The sequence below is a fragment of the Netta rufina genome (assembly GCF_964035555.1).
Source record: "Netta rufina genome assembly, chromosome: 15".
NCBI lineage: Eukaryota > Metazoa > Chordata > Aves > Anseriformes > Anatidae > Netta > Netta rufina.
This window is the reverse complement of record NC_140138.1, coordinates 18,171,556-18,189,821: the sequence shown is the minus strand read 5'-3', so window position 1 is coordinate 18,189,821 and position 18,266 is coordinate 18,171,556. Positions and strand designations below refer to the sequence as shown.

Sequence of the window (18,266 nt, the reverse complement as noted above, 5' to 3'; positions counted from 1 at the left end):
AGTGTTGTGAGATGAGAGGGCAGCAAAAGATCTTTGTGGGCAGCATTCCTCAAGGAAGGCCATTGTGATCATTTTGATGTTTGACCAGACCATCACCATCAGAGAGCTTCAGTAGTTCAGCAGCAATCAAACCTCCTGTGGTATCATTGTCACACAAGGTGCAATAGTCACTGTTGCTGAAGGACACATTTGCCATCTCCAAAGATTCCAGAAGCATAAGGAAGTCACCCTTTCCATGCTGTAAGTGAGAAGGACAACTCCTTCCCATGGTAGATCTGTCAAGGTTGGCTTTAATTATTTCAGAAATTTTCAGGCCAACTGTATCATCAGCATGGTTTTGTGCTAAGAATAGTGCCAGCTGGACTTCCATCTCTTCTGCTCTTACATATCTGCTGGGGACATACTGCTGGCTTGGACCAGACGCAAGCATTTCTTCTGCAGCAACAAGATTTGCGCTTTCCACAGGTTTCAAGGAAATCTGGGAAATGAATTCCTGGGTGTTTAGCTCAGAAACTCCATCTGTAGTTACTTTGTTTGAGTTGCTTGCCTCTTCTCTTCTGAGTTGATTCCAAGCTTCATTAGGTCCAACCCAGTCCTAGTGAAAGGATCAGTAAGTTCAGGACATTTTGCTCAGAGGTGGAATTTTCAGAATAACTGTTCTTTTTGTATGGCTTTGGCACAGCAATCCAGAGGTTTAGTGCAAATCTAATGGGCAAAATTTAAGTAATAGGGTAGAGAATCTAGCATTTAACTGCTCTGAAGAAACATGAAATTTTCAAGATTTCACCTCCAGAATATATACTGCAAGCTGCTTGTATTCCTTTGGTTTTGTGAAGGCAGCATGCACCTTTCGTGTTCAGCAAGTGTACAAGAAGATGGAAGATGAGAGAATGCAAGTGCACTAATGATGTTTCTTGGTTTTTGCTTCTTCCATGAAACGGATCTGTTTTGTTTTCACCTTTATTTTTTTTTCAATTACGCTATTCAAACATACTTAAGATATTGGGAATGCTAGAGGAACATGCTAGAGGATGGCAGCAATGTCGATTAACTACTAAGCTGCCACTTGAGAAAAAGACTGGTGATTCCTTGGCTTTTTCTACTTAACAGAAAAAATACTCAATTCTCTGTGGAAGGAAACCCTGATTTGTTAAACCAAAGTAACCCCTGAATACTGTACTTGGTTACCAGTGTTATCCGTCTGAAAAATATGAAAAGCATCACTTACTGGTAATACGTTGAAAGATCCTCTGGATATAGAAAAACACTACAGGTAATGGATGGATTAGGAGCAAGCTACTGGAGGGGTTTTATTTTTAAGGAGAGAGAAGATGGACAGTGGCTCTGGTGGTGCAGTTAGTATGTGGAGGCAGGAAATTAAGTGAGAAACCATGAAGTCCCAGGAAGACCAGACCTACATGGTAACATGTTACATGGTAACAATGCTCAGGACCTAGAATGATCAATCCTAGGAAAAAAAATCCTCCACTCATAAACTGAGGATCATAAGAAAGAAATTAAACATTTCTTACCTTAAAATTCCCATTATGCAAATTATAGAGTGGCTGAAAGAAAGCAGCTGGTGTGGGAATGTTAAAGCAGGAGAGGCTTTTTGCCCTAAAGTGAGAAAACAACACTTTAAAATCAAAAACCAGACAATTGTTCTGTATTCTGTCTCAATGATATAGCACACTGGTTAAATGAAAGCCCAACTCTTCTGATAGAAAGATTGCAGTAGAATCTCATTTCATGTGGTTCCTGACATCCTGTGGATATGCAATTATCTGCCTCTCAGACATTCTTTTAATATTCCTAACCCAAAGCGCAGCCTTCTCAAAGTTTTCTGAGGAATGCTATATTCAATGCATTCAACTCATTACTAGTCTACTACTCATTGTATGTACTGAGCTGTTTATGCATTTGTTTAGCATCTTGTTTGATCTAAACCACCTTTTCTAGAAGTATTTTAGAGCATGCAAGTTTCATTAAATTTAGACAGAGAAATTCTGCCATATATCACAGTCCATCCATTAGAGTTTATCCTTTACAAACATTTTATCATATGAATATCATATATTTTGTTTCCCTCTGAGCAGCATGTATATGGAGCATAATAATGTATGTCAAGGCTTTTGTGCTACCAGCACAAAATGGAGATGGATGGTCGAACCAAAGTTTTAGAGACACTTTTTTTTTTTTTTTTTCTGTATGACTTGGTCCCAGAACCAAGAAAACACAGAACCTGAGTAGTTTGCCTATATTGGTATTTCACATACTGACTACTGGCAGGTATGTCACAAATAGCTTAACATTGATATCAGTTTAACCATCTTTATGGATTGCTGTATGCTTCCACCTTTAGGTTACCTATATGTACATGTACATGAGACAACTCAAAATTTCCATGTTTTTTTTTGTCCTGGTTTTGGCTAGGATAGAGTTAATTTTCCTTCTAGTAGCTGGTATGGTACTGTGTTTTGGATTTAGAATAATAATAATAATGATAACATGCTGATGTTTTAATTGTTGCAGACCAGTGCTTACACCAAGCCAAGGATGTTTCAGCTTCTCGCTCTGTCCTGCCAGTGGGCAGGCTGGGGGTGCATGAGGAACTGGGAGGGGACAGAACCAGGACAGCTGACCCAAACTGACCAAAGGGATATTCCATACCATGTGGCATCATGCTGAACATTTATATGGGATGGGTGACTGCGGTGTGGGAAGAGGGACTGCTGCTCAGGGACAACCTGGGCATCAGTCGGTGGTGAGCAATTGCATTGTGCATCACTTGTCTAGTACAAATTATTATTAATAACACTATTATCATTATTATTATTTTCCTTTATTTTCTGTCCTAATAAACTGTCTTTATCTCAACACACAAGGTTTCACTTTTTTTCTGATTCTCTCTTCCATCCCCAGGGCAGGGACAGGGAGGGTGAGCAAATGGCTGTGTGGTGCTTGGCTGCTGGCCGGGTTAACCCACAACAGGTTTAAATTTCTTTAACTCCAAGAGACCCTCAGCCTCGACCTTTAGCTGAGCTTGGGTGCCAAGAAGGCACTTTGGTCTCCTTAATGACTGAATAGTGGGTCATTAATTATCATTAGCTAAGTATCACGTCATATCCTGAGAACATCAAAAGAGCTTTTGAGCATGTTAGAATCTGCTCAGCAGAAACAAGAAGCAAAATGGATATAAGGACACTTCGTTTACTCTCTTTAGGTTATAAAGATCAAGAGAAACTTAAAGAAGAACTATAACATACCTTGAAGAAAGCTTGCAGTTCCAAAATAAATAGAGCAGGGTGCCAAAACTCAGAGGAATGAACAAGAACTGCAAAGTTCTGGAATTAAAGAGCTTTTCAGACACTTCTGGTACACCTAGGAAAAGAATCATCCCCCCCACCAAAAAAAAAAAAAAAAAAAAAAAAAAAGAAAGAAAGAAAAAAAAAAAAGATAAAAAGCCTGAAAGTTAGGATAGATCCCCAAATAACTAAGCAATACAAAAATACAAGTGAAATAAGCAGTTAAAGACCTCAAGGAAAGTAATTTGGTTAAGAAAACTTGAAGGAAACTGATTCTGATTTTTAAAAGCTTCATTTTACCAAGCATCTTCCTTTTTTTTTTTTTTTTTTTCCTCCTTTCATTTTTAAAAATTAGTATGGACATGAAAAGACATGAATTAAGACGAAAACAATATTCTTTGTACCTGCTCTTTGAAACACTGTTGTCTGGCTCCACTCGCTCCACTGACTATGGTACGAATCCTCGTTTTCAGAAACTTTGCAGCGAACTCGTGCAATGTAAGAGACACCACTGTGAAACTCTGTGCCTTCAATTTCTATTTGTGGTAGTGAACTGGGTGGTGTCTTGTTCAATGCAAACTGCAAATCATTACAAAAAAAATCTATTAAAAAGGCTGGGCAGAGGGATGGTCTTTTAATAACTTTTTTTTTCCTTCTCCAAACCCTCTGTTCTTGGTCCAAGAATAGGGCCTACATGATGATGAATGACTTCTGAATGCAGGATTCAGAAGATGATGATGCATTGTTCTTCACTATTGATGTTTTACATAAAATCTTTCTGTCTTGATATGGAAAGACAGAAGGGTTAGCTTAAAACAGTCAGCTTCCAGAAGACCCTAAGCTGAGTGGCAAGGCCATTCATTGCACCAAGAGTAAGTCAGCATGAGTGTGTGGCTCATCCAGTTACCTCCCATGACACGCTGTACTCCTTGTACTGCAACTCATATTGAAGTATTTCAACGAGGTACCAAGGCACACTCCACCATATCTGACACTTGCTTGCAGTAATGTTGCTCTGGATGTTCAAAGGTGGATCAAGCTTTACTGCAAACAGAGAGGTAGGTTTTCCACAATATTTGGGACTGGAATACCACAGAAGAAGATGCATGTTTCTAGACTGATTAAAGTCTTGGAAGATAAAGCTGGTTCTAAAGAGAGATACTAAGACCAACAGTAGTCTGCATTAGCTTACAGGGTAGGTCAGAACAGCTACAGAACTGACAAAAATTAATGATAACTCAGATAGCCCCTGGGGATAGTCCTGCAATCAAAGAACCACTCCATATATCTCATTCTGCTCTTCCAATGTAACACTAGTATAGACAGGCTCTGAGATTTCAAATACTAGGGCATTTGTCTAAAGTACCCGGCCATGGGACCTAGGATTTTATCTACAACTTAGATTCCTCATGACTTCATTTCTTTCAAAAACAAAACTAAACAAAACATAGAAGCAATCCAATTGTACAAGAAAACAGGATGAAGACCAGAAGCATATCCAAAATGTGCTGCAGAACCATCCCTCTCTGAAGTCCAGAAAAAGTCAAAATAGAGAGACACTGGAACTGCATCCTTAATAATAAAGACCATGTAGTGTACTCTGCAGGAATGGACAATTTGGCTTGTTTCCATTATTTTCACTTCCTGTCTTTGAGACACTGTTTTTCAGAAGGTATGGTAGATCCATCCCAAAGATGCTAGGCAGAGCCTCATTCCACATCTGCTCTGGTTCATACTTACTGTGCTTGCGGGGATTGTATTCTGGAAAGGTAATGTATGTATGATTACTCCCAAAGAAGTTGCCTTGGAGAGAGACTCTATAACCATCTGTTTCCAAGATTTGGCTGGCTAAGTGGATTGTGCAATGATACTGTTTCTGCATACTGTCTCTGGCAGTCAGTTGGCAGCTGGCATTTTGTCCCTTTGACCAGAGGCTAAAAAAAATGAAAAAGGCTGAAAGTTTCTTTTAAGTCTTATGATTAACTGCTTTATGGTTTATGAAAGATGTGTGGCAGCTTTGCACAGCAACACCTTCAGGAAGAGTATGTCCCTCCTTAGTGCAAACAGAAGAGAAAGCAATGTTAAAAATGGCTGGACAGCAGGGTTCAAGGAGGAGGAAGGAAACAGCCTCATAACCTCACTACTGAGCGCACTAAGCCTCCCAGCAGCTGCACGTAGTACTCTGCACCTGCCCCCTGCTCCCTCTCAAAGTGAGAGGTTGTTCTGGGTCTGGCTGGAATGTTAACTTTCCCTGCAGCTGCTATGTATTGCTGCCAGGAAAGTGGCGGGGCATGGGGGGGAGGGGAGGGGGTAAACCACCTAATATAGCCGTTTATTAGTAAATTTTTCGTGTTGCTTGTGGCCCCACAATAAACTGGATACCATAGTTTATCAAGTTGGCATTTTTTCCATAGATTTAAAATAATGTATCATTAAGAGTTACGCTATTTTTTACTTAACTATATCAGAATATAATAAGGCATCTAATGCTGGAGTGGCTTTCCCTTGTGTAACAGTTTACTAGTTATTAGTAATCAAGACAACTTTATTACATCATGTAAACACATTAATCTTGAATTACCGTATCACAATGCTTATTATCCTGTCACCTAGCAAACTATTCATTGTTTTTCTTCTGTTAGAGATAAAATTATTCACATAATAAACCCATTACTAAAACTTTTAATTCACTAGACTTTCAAAATCCTTTAAGCATATATATGAACTAGATTAAACCAGTAGGAGTTTACTCTTTAGGCAGCAAGATGATTAGAAACTGATGAGGCTGCTTCATGTAGGATCAGCCTGGAAGTCCTCAAATGGCTGAGAACCAAGGCTGCAAAGGGATGGCTCTCTGCACTGAGAGGCCCTTGCCAGCAGATGACACCAGACTGATGGACCACCCTGAGCCTGCAGGAGACTGTGCAGCTGCATGTACGAAACCTCTGCTGTACCCCTGGTGACTGTGAGCCCATGAAAGACTGCTGCAAAGGGAGCAGCTACCAAGGCAGCCCAGGACTGTAGCAGTGAGATGGCTGAGATGGCTGTGCCCAAAGCAAGCAAAGCACCCAGCCAGGCCCCATCTTGGCTCCTCCATGCTGTACTTCCCACACCAGTGCTGGGACTACCACAGATAGCTCTTGGCTTGCAACTCTTACTTTGTGAAGTGCAGGTAGAAAGGTCCATCGCCCACAGGCTCCTCCATTGCCCACATGCAATTCACAGTAGTCACATAGTTATTCAGGCAGCTCAGACTGCCAGGGAACTCTGCAGAAGAAGGAGACCAGAGCTGCATTTGTTACCACCTGATAAGGCCTAAAACATATTACTTGCTAGTGCTTCCTTTACTGATGCCTTCCTCATGATATTTTTCCTCTGTACCGCACTTCTCTGCATGAGATGAGTGTAAGAACTTAGGGCAGGGACCTCAAGCAGTGGCTGTTCTTTCTGCTGCTCAGCTTGTCCAGTATGTTTTCAGTTGCTTAGGTCTGGCATTGTCAGACAGATGTACTAGTTCCTGGGACCTCAGAAAGTGCAATCACAAGATCTTGTATTCTATTCTTTCGTGTCTGTGTATGAAAACAAGAATGTGTATACACCCCTCCCACCGTGGACCTATTCCAGGTTTCCCTTACCTCTGCCTTGTCCTCCACCAAGGAGTAGCACAGCAGTAATGCACAGGTGAAGGCCCAGCTGCTGCACATCTTGTCCCATTCCAGACAGTATCTAAAATAGACCAGTCATTAGAAGCAGTTTTGTCAGTAGTTGTACCAGCAGGCTGAAGCCTGATACAAGCTGACCTTGTCTGTCAGACATGGCACCAACTCAGGTATGCTGTGTCATCTATAGAGACTGTTCTTCTCACAGCAGCAAATATTACTTTGCATAGGAATATAAAGCACTAGCCACCTGAAAGCAGATTTTTAATTCCTGCCAATTGATGTTTTTTAGTCTTTTTCTCTACTTCCCTTTTCTGTTGTTTGTTGTTGTTATTGGGTTTTGTTGTTTGTTTTTTTGCATGCACCTGGCACATGAGAATTTAAGAGCAGCACAGAGCCACAGTGGATCAGAATAAAGGCTCATGTGTCCTGTTTCTGACAGTAACTGAAAACAGGTGCTTAAAGAAAAATGTAATGATAGGGAAAGCATAGATATTCTTCTCTGAGAACCTTTTCAGCCTCCAGACACTTGCAGCTCAGATCTTCTGGAACAGACATAATTTCTGCATCTTCAAGACTTTAGTGGGTTTTCCTCTTATGAGCTCATCCATCAACAGTAGTTGCCTTCTGAAAGCCATCTACACAATAAACACTACTCTCTATGCTCTCTACATTTAATGATGGATTATTTATTTAGTTGTTTAAACTTGACAGAGTCAAGTAACTGTGTTGTGTTGTTGTTGTTGTTGTTGTTTTGTTTGTTTGTTTGTTTGTTTTCCTGGCAGTTTCCTGGCAGAAATCTGTTTTCTCTTTACAAGAGGAATATTTTCTTGAGCTGCTTATGTCATTAAACTTTTGAGGGACGCTTTCTTTAAGCCACTTGGAGTTGCCTTGAGCTACTGTGAAAGAATTTGAAGTCAGGTACAAAAGCTGGGATAGAAAAGGGTGTTCTATCCTAAAGACTATTTGTTTTAGACTTTTTCCCATTTCATAGCTGAATAAAACCAAGATCTATCATAGTTCTCTCTCTCTCTTACACACACACACAAGAAGCCACAATTCCAGGCAGATAACCAAGTTGCTCACCTACAGCATGAGAATCTTGGGATCATATTTTCTTCCCATAAGTATTTCCTTGCTGCCAAGGAAAATTTCAGAAGGCAGAAATGGAGAGAACAACTGGTATATTCCTGGTCAAAGAACTCATCTGGGATGTGGAATACTTAGAACCTGGTCAGTGCCCCAGTTTACTGAAGGAGACTGTATAGATATTTGAAATATTGCAGTGTGCAATATTGAATGCTGGCTCTCCCGGAGGTTACATGGGAGTCCCTGTCTTTCTTCTTAAACAGAAATTCCGTATAAAGTTTCTGACTTCATGATAAACCAGCAAACAGAAGTTTAATATGAAGAAACCTGACCTAGTCAGTAATACATGGTGTTTTATAAGATGCAAAAATCTTATAAATTTTTAAATTAAAAAAAGATGTTTTAACAGCTTGCAATATTTGCTGTTTCCTTAATGCTCCAAAAAAGCCCAGAACCTCTGCAGGTAGTGTGTTGCTCTAGGAAGCCCATGACTCAACGTGGAGCCCAGAAAATGTGGAGTGTGTAAAAAGAGTCCACTTTTGAATTTAGACAAAAAGAGTTATTTGAAAATTTCAAAAATATTGGAGGAATGTTGTTTGCACGGCTTGCCCAGCATGGATACTGAACTGAGCTCTTGGTTTGGGGTAACAGAAGTCTGTGAAAACGTTCTGACTTGAAAGAGCTTGGCTTGCTTTGGGCAATGCCAGGGCCTATGTTCTCTCTTTCAGAAGCAGTTGGGGAAAAGAGAAAGATAAATATCAGGATGGGAAAAGCACTAAGAACAACATTTGCACAAGGCCAAATGGGTATAGCCAGGCTACCGAATGAATATAGTTTCTAAACAGCAAGAGACCTGAAGTAGACTTAAATGGGAGTGAATGACTAAGAGCCTATGCTTAGCAAGGAGTGTGATATTTCAATTAGCGGTATTGTTTTATTGAAGTTATTAAATGATATGATGTCTACAGCAGCAGAAGCTAGACTCCATGACCAGAAGTATCCTTCCAGTCTCAGATTTCAGACAACTAAACTGCAGCATCCCTGTATCAACCTCTTTCCTATAATTATGCTTCCTTACAGTGTTGCTATCCTGAATTAAATAGTAAAATAACTACAACGTACCAGAAACTGATCAAAAGAAAAGGAATCTTTCTGGCTTCCATTTCACCACCTCCTCATTTATGGTTTTTTTTTTTGGTAAATATCCTGTTTTGCTGCAGACCTTCTTCAGAGTGGGGGTTGTAGAGAGGAAGTGTCACTGTTAGCTGAGTTTAGCTGGGGGAGGCTGGGAGGCATGAAGTCTCTCCTGTTTATCATTCTAATCAGGGTTGCTTATGATCCCTGTGATAAGTACAGTAAGACTGACTAAATATGAAATAGAGAGAGCTGCATAAGTACATGCACAAGTAGGATTATACATATGCTTACAAGAACTTGCCCAAGCACACAGATGAACAAACATATGCCAAAATAACTAAAACAGCTAATTACCTATTTCCAGGTAAACATAGCTAATCTATTAACACTCCTTCCACTCCTCTTCTCTCCTCCCCCACCCACCCACCCAACCAAACCCCAACTCTTTATTCAGTTCTGCAATATATGAAATGTGCCAGACATTTACTGGCTGTCTATCTCACCTGGAAAAACAAAACAAAACAAAACAAAACAAACAAACAAACAAACAAACAAAAAACTATTTGTATGTTAGAAGTTATGAATATTTGTTATAACTGGGTAATGGAAAACCGAATTCTGAAAAGGTTTTCAGAAAATGATTTTGGGGAAGTAGCAGATAACCAGTGAACAAGAGCCTGCAGTACATTAATGCAATTACAAGAGCTTTCACACAGACCATGGATGCTTATCAATTAAAAGAAATGTTACTGCAGCTACATGCAGCATTCATAATGCTATTATTAGTTCTTCTATTGGGCTCCACAGTTTGAACAAAATATTGCTGAAAAAAGATTAAAAACTAATTCTGAAAAGGCTTATGAGAATGATTTAATAACTTTCCTCAGAATGAACAACTAAATATTAACTAAATCTCTTACCCAAAGGAAAAGTTAAGAAGCAATTTTATACCATCCAGAAGTAGCTACCTGGGAAGAGTATTTCAGGTAGGAGAAAAGCATCTTTTTTAAATCTACTAGAGAAAGATGAAAGAATCCAGAAGTTAGACACTGAAGATGGATAGTCAGACAGAAATGAAGTCAGACAGTAGAATTCATGCAAAGAGACGCTTCATTTATTGCTGAAACCTCTTGCCTAAACATAAGATCCAGTGCTGGTAGTCTGTAAATCTTGGTTAGGTATCTAAAAAAATAAAAAATAAAAAAAATATATATATATAAAATAATAATCCTTTGTTCAGATGGAAGCCCTGAGACTGATGCAGGACTTGTTAGTTACAATTTTCTGTGCTAAAGTGATCATGATAGCATTCTCTTAACATCTGCAATCTTCAGCCTTGCAAGAGAAAACCTAGTGTACATTCTAAAAAACTTGTTCACAAACTGGCAGAATTACTTCTCAGCAACAGCCAGGCACTTCTCACTTAGGAAGAAAGAAAATACCTATACATTTTGTAGTGCTCAGGGGAACTGCTGGTTTCAAACACAGAGACATTAGTGAAGCTATCTGTGTTGTGTCTGCTCGTACTTGTGATGAGTTTGGTCTTGCAAGAAAATTACTGTAAGTTTTACTAGAATCCTACAGATACTTAGGTGCCTTTTCTTATCTTTTGTACTCACTGTGCTTCCCACATTTCAAATTGCTCAGCTGTGGAAAAGGAATTGCCACATTACCCTAAGGCAGGTTGAGCTAACGATAGCCCAGACTGATCACAGATAAATTGTCTTGGCAAGTCCCAGAAGAAAACGACTGCTTCAGTGACATTCTCTTTCTCTTCTGTAAGTCAATATGAAAGTTTCGATAAGCCGCGTGGCAAGGTGAACAGAAACAATTCAATCCTCAGCTTCTCTTGGTGCTGGACAGAAGACAGACACAGAACGGGGCAAAAACAAGACAAGTGCAAAAGCACTTTTCAGTTTTGGTGAGAATGGAGGGAAGGGATTCTCAGTGGCCTAGCAGTCATTCATCATTCCTCCCAGTGGACATCATCTCTGACCACTATCTGTGCTTTCCTCAGCAGCAGGGGAATAAGAAGCTGATAATCAAGCCACGAACCAAGCAGAAACAGATTATATGCCAGCACCATTACAGAATCACAGAATGGCCAAGGCTGGAAGGGACTTTTGAAGATCATTTAGTCCAACCCCCCTAGCCGAGCAGGATCACCTAGAGCACATTGCACAGGATGACATCCAGGCGGATTTTGAATAACTCCAGAGAAGGAGACTCCAAAACCTCTCTGGGCAACCTGTTCCAGTGCTCTGTCACCCTCGCAGTAAAGAAATGCACCCTCATACTCATCCAGAACCACCTGTGCTTTAGTTTGTGCCCACTGCCTCTCGTCCTGTCGCTGAGCACAACTGAAAAGACTGGCTCCATCCTCTTGACACCCTCCCCCGCATTGATTAGGCCTCCCCTCAGTCTTCTCTTTTCCAGGCTAAGCATGCCCAGTTCTCTCAGCCTGTCCTCATATGACAGGTGCTCCAGTCCTCTAATCATTTTCATAGCCCTCCTCTGAACTCGTTCCAGTAGTTCTATGTCCCTCTTGTACTGGGGAGCCCACAGATGGACACAATACTCCAGATGTGGCCCCACCAGGGCTGAGCAGAGGGGGACGATCACCTCCCTTGACCTGCTGGCAACACTCTTCCGAATGTAGCCCAGGATACCATTGGCGTTCTTGGCCACAAGGGCACATTGCTGACTCATGGGCAGCCTGCTAGCCACCAGGACTCTCTCAGGTCCCTCTCTGCAGAGCTGCACTCCAGCAGGTCAGCCCCCAGCCTGTACTGGTGCTTGGGGTTATTCCTCCCTAGGTGTAGGACCCCTTGCTTGCCCTCATTGAACTTCATGAGGTTCTTCTCAGCCCAACCCTCCAGCCTGTCAAGGTCACTCTAAATGGCAGCACAGCTCTCTGGGGTATCAGCCACTCCTCCCAGCTTTGTGTCATCAGCAAACTGGCTGAGGGTGCACTCTATTCCATTGTCCGGGACACTGGTGAATAAATTGAACACTGGACCCAGTACTGACTCCTGGGGGACACTGCTAGCTACGCGCCTCCACCTAGACTCTGCACCACTGAGCACAACCCTCTAAGCTCTGCCATCCAGCCAGTGATCAATCCACCTCACTGTTCACTCATCTAGGCCACACTTCCAGAGCTTGTCTATGAAGATGTTATGGGAGACAGTGTCAAAAGCCTTGCTGAAGTCAAGGTAGACCACACCCACCACTCTCCCCTCATCTACCCAGCTAGTCATCTCATCACTGAAAGATATCAAATTGTTAGGCAACATCTTGTTGGCATGGGCGGTCTGCCATATATCCTAGTACCAAGGCCAGCATTACAGCAGCTGGGGGACTGGAATGCACATCAATTTCCTAGACAGGTTGCTTGATGCCTTTTTTTTTTTGTGTGTGTGTGTGTTTTCCAACTCCCGGTTCCTGCAATACAGCCCTACTTGTGGGTGAAGGCAGAAAAGCCGAGTGAAAACTTGGAGTGGTGGAGGTGTGGGGGTGCCAGAGGAAAGCAGAAGAACCACCTTCAATCTGCATAGAAGAAAAAGACCGAATAAATGTCTGAGGGAAAGTCCTGAAAGGACACACCAGGTGTGCTGCCACAATTCCAGGTTGGTTCAGCATCAGCATATGACTGGTGACCTCCAGTTCCTAGATGGTCTCAGCTGGTTTCAACAGTATTTCCAACCTTTCCATGTTTCCAGGACAGAGTTCTGCCTACTATCCAGTCAAGAAAATGAGGCTTTGTAGCCACGCCTTTATCATCCCTTCCTGTAGTTCTATCAGCTTCTTCCATTTCCCAAAAGTCATTTAAACCAGAATTTTTACAATGAACATAGATTTCCCAAATCAACAGATGAACAGATGGTTGACAGTTATTGCTATGTTTTTCTGTTGTATTACCAGAAATCTGTATTGAAAGTTTTGTCTCACCCCCCACATCTGAGGTCCAGTACAACACACAATAAAAAGATGGCCTTTGCTTTTAGGAATGTATAGGGTAAAATAAATGAATTGATAGATACTATAGAGAGGGAAAGTAACACAAGACTGTGGTCCCTACAGTCTCAGCATATGGTCAGCCTAGACATTATCTGGTTTATAGGAACTCAGCAAAGCAGAGCTTTAAGGAGAGACTTGAAGAATGAGGCTGAAGTAGCTCAAGAGAGAACTGTAAGCAGCACCTTCAGAGTATAAGCTATAGCGTGGTAGAAATTAAAGTGGGATTTGTTTGATGATCTAGTTGGAGCTGGAAGCTAGTATCATAGAGTTGACTTCTTGGTATGGAAGTGACAGATGACGAGCAAAAGGGGAGGTGGTCAGTGACTTGAAGGTGGGGACAAGAAGCTTATATTTGGCATGACAGAGAGGAAGACGGAAGAATTGTGTAGAGAAACGTAATAGGGTCAAAGGGACAGGTACAAAAAAAGATCCTTGTGTCACTCACCTTTGAATGAATACAGGTAAGACAAGATCAGTTCTACAAAGGCCAAATAAAATATGAAACTGAAGTGTCATGAAAGAACATAAGCAAGGGTTTCATGTGGAACTGTGTGCATAAGAATCTTAAACATGCTTGAATTTCATTTGATACATGTAGTGATATCATATGCTAGCTCTGCAGACAAAAGAATCATGCTCCTCTAGTTGAAAGAGGCACAACAGACATGCAGGACTCCTAGGTCTTAGCCCACCTCTGCCATCATTATATGGAGTATACTGTTATGTCAGTGCATTTTTTTTCTGTTGCAACTCATATGATCTGCTGTGTTCACCTAAAGCTTAGAGGAAGTTAGAGGCTTGAGGCTCTGATTTTGCAGCTGCTCTGTGCTATTCCAGAAATGTGCTCTGCTCTCCCTCCCACACTAAGATATGAGTGGTATGCAGTGGGAGCAGGCACAGCAGATCTGGCCCATTTAATACTCTACTTCTGTCCCTTACATGTTAGCAATTAGCCACAACTGACCTACTCTCCCTTGGCCAGAACCCCTTCCTTTGCTTCAGTCTTTGTGAGAGGCAGCAGCAACAGGCACTAAAGAAAGGCAGGACACTAAATTATAGGAAACTAAACACTGACAGGCAATAGTGTGCCTGTACCAACATGCACGTTTCTCCACTCATGAAGGCTAGTCCCAAGTGCACATTCTCTAGAACAATCCATTCTACTATTAAGAAATATAATTGATCATCTTTAGCACTCCTTTAGTCACCCTTTCCTACAAGCAAATACTTTGAGATACAAGTACTTTTCTTTTCCTTTCCTTTCCTGTCCTGTCCTTTCTTTAAGAAAAAATAATGATACATTATCTACCTGCTGAATACCTAGGTCTCTGAGCACATCTGACAGAAACATGTCAAGTGCATGTGGTGCACTCACATGATCAGCCTGTAAGCATGTGAACTGCTAGAGAATAAGAAAGTAATAGGATTTCCTCATCCATAGTTCATACATAGTCCCAAACACTGAGGGATATTTTGTCAGGTTTTATTTACATTCATCTTTTTCACACAGAGAAGAGTGTGAAAGATAATTTGCTCAAAATACCTCTTTCTAACACACTCCAAACCAGAATCAATGTGATAGGGTGTGGTATTGTGCTCAGCAATCTAGCAGAAAAAAAGCGCAAAGACCCTTCTGGTGGTTTGATTGTTCTAGGATCCTAGTAGCAGAAATAATATACAATCCCTCATTTAGGCTAACAAATTATTTTTCATATCTTGCTTTTTGCTCAGTAGATGTACCCTACCATTATTTATTGGCATGCATAGCACAGAAATATGTTAAACCATCTTACCAGCTCAAAGGAAACTTCACTTTTCACACTGTTTCTGTCCCTTGATAGTTTAGGCTGTGTGGTTTGATGATCAGGCAGTAGCAGCAGTGGCATAATAAAGCAGAGCTTACTGTGCCCGATTTTAAAGATAATCTCAAGAACCAATGAAAAACTGCTCAGATTATCAGATTGAGTTAAAGTAGCTGCATCTGCAATTACTCATTAGGGATGGAGAAACTGAGGAATTTCTGCTAAGGGGTTAACATTTAGAAGGCCAAATAATTTGCTGAATATGAAAGTACCTTCTTAGAACACTTAATTAAAAAAAAAAAAATCATCAAAAGAGCTGTAAGTGACCTAAAGCCATTTCCTAGTCCTGTCTGAATGTGAAGTGAGACTGCTTCCATCCAAGGCCTCTGCCCAACTGTGCCAACAGTGATGCCCAACTTTGCAAACAGTTGAATACCTGAGGCACCGCTGAGCTACCTTCTTCTTCCTCCACAGCCTTTTCCTGCACTGTTCTTAAAGGGGAAACTTGGGAAACATCAGAGGCAAACAAGCACTGCAGTGCTTCCCTGTCCATATCCTACAATGCATAGGGAACAGATCTTTCCATATTCAGGTGAAATGCTGCAGTGATAGTGTTAGAGCTAAGAATTCACCAAGTCAGTCATGTAAGTGGGTCTGGTTCCAGAGAAAGGAAAGAGAGATGCAAGCAAAGGACTGACTGAATAACAGTCTCTCAGCATTAGCTTCATGGGCCAAGAGAGAGGGACAGGGGCAATGTAGAAACAGAGATAGATGTTTCTATTGCAGGTAGAGCAATGTCGATTCTCCAAGTACCTGCTTTCAGGCCTTCTTCACATAGTAAGACTCCTGCCAACTCACATGAGGCCCTAAGAGTACCCATATGAACATATTTTAGACTATTTATTGTTACATCAATCACAAATGGGAGCAGAAACAGAAAAGCCTTAAAATGCAAGCAGTTTTCAGAGCAAGTAACACCTGCTACACCAGAATTGTCCAGAACAAGTAACACCTGCTGCACCAGAACTGTCTAGACACCTGTAGATTGCCTACTACAACAGAAAACATTTAATCTCTTAGAGACAAATTGTATCCTTGCATCTTCCCCCTACTGCTGTATATCACCATAAGGATGCTACAGCCATCTGATACCCACAGCTTTGACCCATTGCCTCTACAGCAGACAGAAAAATCAGTACAAACATTCAGCAGAAGTTTGGTTCAAACAGCAAGGCATAAACTTACCTTCCTAGTTTCCCTTCACATCACTGTTCCGAAAGACAGAGTAGTATTTCTGACAATACCACAGCTACTTGTAGGTTGCTTTTTACCCCTACCTCAAGTGATACTCAGCCCAAAGACCATTAACTGAATTCCTGTTTTCTAAAAGCTGCTCAGACCCTTCTTTCATGTTTTCAAGCACTCATTTACTGGCTCTCCCATGACTAACTTCAGTGTTTGCCACCAGTGAGCATTGTTTCTCCCCAGTTAATGTTTTACATTGTGTTTAACCTGCAGTTTTTCCCCTCCCACCCCAAATGCTCCATTTGGATAGGATTGTCACTGTTTGTCTGCTGCTGGCCCAGTGTCAAGTGCATGCATATTTTGCTATCTCCTCTGATTCTGGATCACGATAAAGGCAGAAGTAGTAAACAGGATAAGCATCATATTCCAGTGGAAGCTAATGGGGCATGCAGTAGTTGGTCTGTCTGTGCTGCATTTCTTGGCCTGTACAGTAATGCACATTTTTGAGCCTGAGATAGTCTCAGTTAGACTCATAAACAGGGACACTTTCATGTCCCTGACCACTGTGAATACCACACTGAGCACAGCAGACCAGAGTAATACAAATACTTTGTCTACATGGGTGGTGCTGCTGTCACCTTTTACAATCTCATCACACTGCTTAATGCATGGCTGCACTCACCTCTGCAAGGTATGCTAAACTTAGATCACCTGATTACCTTAGCATGGCAGTAGTTGCTAAGCAGATTCCCCTGGAATGGACAGCTTAAGCAGCCTATTGTAATCTCTGTTCTTTTAGGGAGGCCTGCTTGGCTAAATGTTGAAACATCAAATGCCTTTACCACACTATTATCATAACTCTTTCCTGTGCTTTACACTGCTGTTCAGGAATCTGCCACTGTGGGTTACTGAGGTCACGGAAGGGTGGAGTGAAACATTTTACAGACAGCTTGTTTGAGAGCAGGGAAAGCCTCACAAAGAACAACAAAACATAGGTTTTTCAACATGACCAATGGCCCTAACATTCCACAGGGTACATGTTTTTTCCAAGTTAGGTATTGTTAGGTCAGGGACACTTGCAAAGTTTGCTACTAGGAGCCACGGCAAAAAGAAAACAAACACACACACACACAAACAAACAAACAAACAAAAAAAAACACCACCATTGCCACTTCAAAAATGTCCACATCCACAGTGTCAACAAATGTTTGGCCGAAAGCTTAATCGTTACAGCCTGCCTCCAAGGGAATAGTCTCCCTTATTTTCACATCCTTGTGCCACATATCATGGAAGTTTCTCTCTGCTCATGAAGTCTGCCTCCTAGGATGACCAGAGGCAACTTCCAGTCTAACATAGCTGCGAAACAGTGACTTCTATCATATGTGCAGCTACGGACTATGTAGCAATGACAGAAACAGATACTTTGGCAATTCTGGGGCCGATGATTCTATCTAAGGCATGGGGTGTGCAGAACTGAGGTGTAAAAGGGCCCAGAAAGACATGCAAGTTTCCCCTCCACTAAACATCCTGGGCCAGTTAGCACCACGTTGTTTCTGAAATGCCACTACCTGTTGTTGATGCAGCTGCAGAATACTTGTAACAGACCAGCAGCGATGCTTCTGCTCAGTATATATTTGGATAGACGGTGCATGCAGACTTTACAGGACACTGCGGGGCAGACAGCTCAACAAGGAAGTGGAGTTAGCTCGCTCCTCTGCTGCCTCGTAGCGGGCATGCAGGGTACTTGCACCGCAGCAGGGAGAATGCGTAAGCATGCAAAGATAATGCTTTCTGTGGCAGAAGACAGCAAAAAAATATAAAAACGGAAAAAAAGGAGGGAAGAAACCAAACCCACTGGTATCTTGGGTCTGTGCCCAGGAAGCCCAGAGCTAAAAGGTACATTGAGGAAGTAAAAACAACATGGGCAAAGCTAATGTACAACTAATGTACAAAACTAATGTACAAAACTAATGTATAACAGTAAAGCTAATGTAATTTTAACCCTGTAA

The 18,266-nt window shown here is 41.5% G+C and overlaps 1 protein-coding gene across 1 annotated transcript; it reads right to left on the bottom strand.

The window, feature by feature from the left end:
* Positions 1–49: 49 nt before the first annotated feature.
* On the bottom strand, positions 50–15,096 carry LOC311214835 (interleukin-9 receptor-like; the record flags this gene model as incomplete). The annotated part of the gene is made up of 9 exons (XM_084295639.1): positions 50–595; positions 1,533–1,617; positions 3,267–3,381; positions 3,710–3,884; positions 4,213–4,349; positions 5,046–5,239; positions 6,464–6,572; positions 6,941–7,031; positions 15,004–15,096. The coding sequence occupies 9 exons, from the start codon at positions 15,094–15,096 to the stop codon at positions 50–52; spliced, it is 1,545 nt and encodes a 514-aa protein (XP_084151765.1).
* Between the last annotated feature and the right edge of the window lie 3,170 nt (positions 15,097–18,266).